This window comes from Pelobates fuscus, chromosome 3, assembly GCF_036172605.1.
Source record: "Pelobates fuscus isolate aPelFus1 chromosome 3, aPelFus1.pri, whole genome shotgun sequence".
Classification (NCBI taxonomy): Eukaryota; Metazoa; Chordata; class Amphibia; order Anura; family Pelobatidae; genus Pelobates; species Pelobates fuscus.
The window spans coordinates 130,159,588-130,166,223 of NC_086319.1; the positions used below are offsets into that span (position 1 = coordinate 130,159,588).

Here is a 6,636-nt window from a genome sequence, read left to right on the forward strand (position 1 = left end):
AAGACTAGCCAGGCCATCCTCTTCTTAATGGCTTGACTGCTTACCATGTGATGCTGCCAAAGGATTCCTGGCATTATTACCACTATAGCATGTTGTAGTAGTTATGGTGCTTAAAATGCTGCTATAATAATAATAATAATGTGTTAAAATTAAAATTAACAATTGATTGGATGGTGAGGAAAAAGAAAATAAATATGGACACAAACCGGTGTGGTTATAGTTGGCGCTTATTATAGTGTAGTATTTAGCTGCTACAGACACTCTGTGGGTACTCCTAATATCCCACTTTAAGACAACAAACACCAGGAAAAACAGCTTGAGGGCTGATTGGTGTTTCCACCTTCCAATCCTCTAGCTTGAGTGCATCGCTATACAGATTTTTAAATTAGATATATATAACTTACCCCTCTCAATTTGTCTTGTTTAGGGGGTATACATAGAAAACAAAAGAATATATACAAAATAATTGTGCAGTATTATATATATAGTCCGTGATTAATTATTTGTGTGAGATTAAAATTACTCACATTTTTTTAGAGCCTTTTTAGATTTTAGGCTCTAAACTTCCAGGCTTCTGTGTCTTTAAGGTAGACAACTTAAACCCCTTTTGTTGTTATTGACTTCTTGCCTCTATTTTTCTCCAAAATGTGGGTATAAGAAGACAAAAAAGGAACTCTGGGTGTAGTATTTAAAACCTTAAGTAAATGTATAAATGGTTGAAATGGTGCTCACCTTTTTTAGAGCCTTAAATCACTGGCTCTAAGTTTGCAGGCTTAGTGTCATTTGGGGTGACACTTCCCCCTTACCGGAAAGAGTGCAGGATTCAGAAGTTCAAGGTATCTAGATTTATTACTTAATACATATACATTCAATAAAAGTAACACATAAAAAACTAGAAAATAAAAAAATCAGTCTATATAAAAACAATGAGTCAATACTCTGAGTGATCAATGAATTCTCTTGCCAAGACGCGTTTTGCTCGAAATAGCTTCCTCAGTTGGCTGTTTTTATATAGACTGATTTTTTTATTTTCTAGTTTTATGTGTTACTTTTATTGAATGTATATGTATTAAGTAATAAATCTAGATACCTTGAACTTCTGAATCCTGCACTCTTTCCGGTAAGGGGAAGTGCCACCCCAAATGACACTAAGCCTGCAAACTCAAAGCCAGTGATTTAAGGCTCTAAAAAAGGTGAGCACCATTTCAACCATTTATACATTTACTTAAGAAGGTTTTAAATACTACACCCAGAGTTCCTTTTTTGTCTTCTTATACCCACATTTTGGAGAAAAATAGAGGCAAGAAGTCCATAACAACAAAAGGGGTTTAAGTTGTCTACCTTAAAGACACGGAAGCCTGGAAGTTTAGAGCCTAAAATCTAAAAAGGCTCTAAAAAATGTGAGTAATTTTAATCTCATACAAATAATCACGGACTATATATAATACTGCACAATTATTTTGTATATATTCTTTTGTTTTCTATGTATACCCCCTAAACAAGACAAATTGAGAGGGGTAAGTTATATAGATCTAATTTAAAAATCTGTATAGCACTGCACTCAAGCTAGAGGATTGGAAAAAGAAAATAATACTTCCTAAAAACACCTATTCACCCTCATCCATACAAACTTTTAATAAACATCTTCCACTTAGCTTTGACTTTAAAGAGGTTTAACCTACAAGAACACAAAGACAGTCACTCTATATAAAAAAAAACAAAAAAAAAACGGGTAAAGGGCCTGACTGCAGAGTGGGCTGGTTGCATGTTTGAGAAACTCCTGATTTTATTTGAAAATATGCCTGTTGTCTAAGGAAATCCTGTATTTTTGTCTGTTTGTCCTGATTTATCAGCCCAGGGAGCACCTTGACTTACCTTTGGAAAGAATCTTCCTGAATTGGTTGGATGTTACCTGAGAGTGCTCAGACTGCAACCTGCTAACCTACTGGAAGTGGGAGAGGTGGCCAATCACCTGCTTTGAACGGATTGTCCTTTTGGTTTGGCTCAGTCCCCAACCCCCTTTTCACCAGTGGGGATCATCCTGTTTCCTGCTGTAGTAGACATTAGTACTTACGTAAGACTCTCTTGTTTCTCAACTCTTGTTTTAGAAATGCCCTATCAAATTGGCGTTCGCCTTTTGGCGTTCGTCTACTCTACAGAGCTTCTCACTGCTGCAATGTCCAAATACAATTATCCAAGCTTTTGATCACCTGCGTGACCACTTTTGGCTAAACTCAAGCAATGGTCTAACCAACTTTTCATATATGTGAGGCGCTTCTCCTCTAAATACCAATATCTGTATATGTGTTAATCTCAATGCTGCTATACTGTAATTTGCAGCTTTCCTCCAATCCTCTCAATGATTCCCACACAGTAAATTTCATGTTACGAGTCAGCACAAATGTATATAAAATATTACAAATAATTGCTATTAGGAGTATATGGTACCTATTAGTCTATAAACCAGCCTTCGTTCTACCTCTTAAATACAATTTTAAAAATCAATTATGGACAGAGAGAACTATTATTCTTATATTCATTCCTGAACAGAACTTACACTGACATCCTTCTCTTTCTCCTTTTCTTCCTCTTTGTCTTCTTTTTTCTTCTCTTTAGATGCTTCTAAGCCATCTGTCTTCTCCTTAGACTTTGATCTACAAAATTTAAATAGTAAATTAATGGATATTTTCATACATGAAGTGGTCCTGCAAAAATGATTGATCACAGAACAGCTCCCGACTTTCTCACAATCCTCTCAGAATTAGAGTAACCGGAAAGCCACAAGCCATGCTAATTATATAGAGAAAAATCAACATACAGGTACAGTTCCAATTAAAGCTGCAGTTAACTTACAATTTTAATTAAACCAGAAAGCATTTCACTAGTGTTATCATCAAAGTAAATTACCTACCAGTGCAGCTAAATAACTAAAATACCTGGTTTCACCCTTTTTGTTCTTGCCAGGACTGTTTGATCTGGATCGCCTACTATGGCTCCTACTCCTTGACCTTCTCCGTTCACGACTACGAGATCTTCTTCTCTCCCGGCTACGTTCCCTTTCTCTGCTTGGCCTGCGGCTGTAAAATAAAAGTAAAATAAATATATTAAGACAACAAAAAAGATCCATGAATAAAAACAGGAAGAGCATAGAAAAGTCACCTTTGGTGCTATACTTAAAAGAGCTTGCACAAGTTCTTGCCTTTTTCCCGCAGATGAGACATTCCGTCACCATTTTCTAATTGAAAAGCCTCTGAATTTTAACAGTCTGAGCACTGACTACCTCAGGTGACATAATGCTAAAGAAAATGGTGAACTGAGGAAGCACACGATGAGGTGCACACTGTGACTAGCACTTTGGGCTCGGGGGCATCAGAATTCATGGTGTAAGGAGGCAGTTAGACTATAGCAGAATGCAGCTGCTACTTTCACTCAGCTAACGTAAGAAGGAAGTTAACACTTTCAGAAGTAGATTTTGAAACACCTCCCTGGCAGTTAAACAGCTGGGGATGCATTTCAAAATCTACTAATAAAAGTGCCAATATTTCAATACAGTTGGCACTTTTATTAGTATATTAACACAAATTTCTATAAAATTGGCACTTTAATTGATATAAACACAGATGATCTAGCTCAGTGAAATCTAAAACTTAACTTTTATTATAACAAATCTCTAAAACATATGTGAACACTTAAATTGATACCAGAAAATAAATTAGGTCCTTTCAGTCTTCTGGTTCCTGGAAATGCCAACAAGCACAGACAGGTATACACACATACTAAAACTCGGTATACACTTATAAAACTGAGATTTTAACAGAGTTGGCATTTTCAACTATTTCTCCTAACCCTCAGTACAGCTTGTTCTTGTTAAAAAGCTGAGAAATTACAGAAAAAAAAAAAACAATACCCAAGCCGTTTTCTGTCTCTGGAGCGTGACCGCCTGCGCTCCCGACTGCGGGATCTTTCTCGTCTGCGATCTCGATCCCGCTCACGGCTCCTAGAGCGCCTCTCCTCTCCACGCTTGGCTCTCTTATCTGGTGGTGAACGACTTTTTGACCTACTCCCTGAACGGCCACGTGACGATGAGCGCTTTCGGTAATGCCTTTGGAAAGAGGGGAACAAATATATAAATGTTTTTGGTAAGTTACGAAGGACTCATCTCCTATTAAAGGGCATTATATTTAAAAGACCAACCACAAAACATATTATTAAAGGAAATGTATGGGTACCATAACTTAATCAAAATGAAGGTAAGAAAATGCCTGGGACCTCATCATTTTGATGAAGTTGTTATGGTGCCCATACCGTACCTTTAATAAAACCATTGATAAACTGGATTTGTATAGGCATTACAAAGCAAGCTCAAATTCCAAGAATCAAAATATTAAAATTAAAAAAAACAAAAGAGCAAACCAAAACCATGCACACTTAATAGCTATGTAAAAATTAAAATACTGGACATAATGTAAGATCACTTCACTGACCAGAATGTGGCAGACAAGCAAACCTAATCCCTAAACAGAGCAGAGCATAGAAAACATATTCTTGTATGAAATGACAACATTCCCAAACTACTAGCCATCAGCAATACTGTGATCTTTCTGCAGATAGAGACTGTCCCTCAGCTTAGCAGCAACAGTTACTTTGAAGAAGTCTTAATTTGTGCCTTGGTGAGTATGTAAAGTATTAATACAAAGTGCAAGGACCATGCTTTCTGCAATGTGTTCTGAATCCAACTGCAAATCTGAAATCTTTGCAGACTGAGAAAGTTAAGACAATAATTTTAGCTATTCGTTTAATTCTGTACACTTTATCACAGATACATTGTTACTGTTATCATGCCACACCATGGGGCATTTGTCACAAGGAATACTCAGTCGCAAAATGTTGCTCTACTTTTGAAATGTTACAACATAGCAGAACAACAATCCCCCGTATTCATTGTCTACATGCAATAGCATTCTTCGAATTTTAGCGTTTTTAAAGGAGCATCAGAATATAGAACTGTGGAGCTCATCTGTAAAATCTGAATTACAGTATAGCAGGCAGTTACTCTCCTTACAATAGCCCATCAACAAATATCCACAAATATGCCTGGAGCACCAGCAAATAAACCAGGTCCAGGATTTATACTATTATTCATTGACCCATTAATATCTCAACCAGCCATGCACTCAAGCCGTACAAATAGTAACCAGGATCCTGTTTACCGCCATCACGGTGTGTCAATTGGGTGAGAAAGTAAATAGCACCCTGTTTATCACCATCACAGGGTGTCCATAGGGCTAAATAGTAAATAGCACACTGCTTATCACCATCATAGGGCTAAATAGTAAATAGCACCCTGTTTATCACCATCACAGGGTGTCCATAGGGCTTAATAGTAAATAGGACCCCGTGCACCGCCATCACAGGGTGTCCACAGGGTTATCCTCCTTGTATGAAGCAGCCCTGCTGCTAGCGGCTTTATCTAATCTAGCAGCTCTATAAAACCGAGAGCAACGGCTTACCTGGACTCTCTCCCCATGGTTCGGCTAGGCCTCTGCTTCACGAAGCCTCCACGATATCCAAGCCCTCCTCTAGCACTCTCACCCGGAAGCAAACGCAAAGCGGAGACCAAGAAACCATAGAGTGCGCAGCACAAAGCATAAATAGAGGGCTAAAGCACTAATGACACAGTGCCCCTAGTGGCCGGAGCTGGCAGTGTCATTAATTGCAGCAGCCCTTGTAACACAGGGATATCCATTAAAATAAGAATTTTACTACATGACAGGAGGCTTTATATTTTGCATTAACTTTCTTTACTAACTCCATAGCAGCAACATAAAAACGGGTGAAATAAAGAACCCAGTCAGAGTATATATAAGGGAAAGCATATCCACATCACTTCCTCTTTCTTTGCTGCTCCATCACAAGTCAGGTCAGAGTACTAGCTCACTGTTTCTATTTTTAACTGAACCTTTTTATGTGATTGCTATATTTCCTTTCCGGTGAGTGGATGGGGGGGCTGTCCTTTATCTAGACCTCAGTGGCGGATCCAGGGGGGGGGCAACGGGGCAATTGCCCCCCCCGAGATTCTCCCCTGCCGGCTAATGCAGGGCTGACATTGCCCAAGTGCCAGCCCTGCATTGTGCCTGCAGACCGGGGAGGGAGATCAGTGATCTCCCTCCCCGGTCTGCAGGCACATTACTGACAGCCGACCGGCAGGGGAGGGAGAGAGGACCCGGGAGCTGTTACCAGCAGCTCCTCCGGGTCCTCCTCTCGCGAGATTTGGAGCGTTGCCGCGGTTACCACGGCAACGCTCCAAATCTCGCGAGAGTGAACTCTAGCCCTGGAGCGCGGGCTAGAGTTCACTCCTACCACTGGGACCACCAGGGAATCCCCACTGGGACCACCAGGGAAAGAAAGATGTCCCCCCTCCTCCCAGTAAAGGTAAGAAGGGAGGGGGGACATAAATTATATATTAATTTTAATTAAATGTTAAAAAAAAAACCACACACACATTAAAAAAAAAAAAGCCCCCCCCCTATCCTTCTTCTACACACACATTGCCCCTGCCCCCCATACACACACACACACACACACACACACATTGCCCCTGCCCCCCATACACACACACACACACACATACACACA

At 39.6% G+C, this 6,636-nt stretch overlaps 1 protein-coding gene across 1 annotated transcript in view; it reads right to left on the reverse strand.

Annotated features, from left to right (window-relative positions):
• The window catches only part of DDX46 (DEAD-box helicase 46), a 57,440-nt gene extending 51,833 nt beyond the window's left edge, over positions 1 to 5,607 (reverse strand). The window contains exons 1-4 of the mRNA XM_063447467.1: positions 5,511 to 5,607; positions 3,908 to 4,102; positions 2,937 to 3,077; positions 2,558 to 2,654 (exon numbers count right to left, since the gene is read on the reverse strand). Of these exons, the coding sequence (XP_063303537.1) occupies positions 2,558 to 2,654; positions 2,937 to 3,077; positions 3,908 to 4,102; positions 5,511 to 5,527 (450 nt within the window). The 5' untranslated portion in view covers positions 5,528 to 5,607. The remainder of the gene's footprint in view (positions 1 to 2,557; positions 2,655 to 2,936; positions 3,078 to 3,907; positions 4,103 to 5,510) is intronic.
• Positions 5,608 to 6,636: the final 1,029 nt, after the last annotated feature.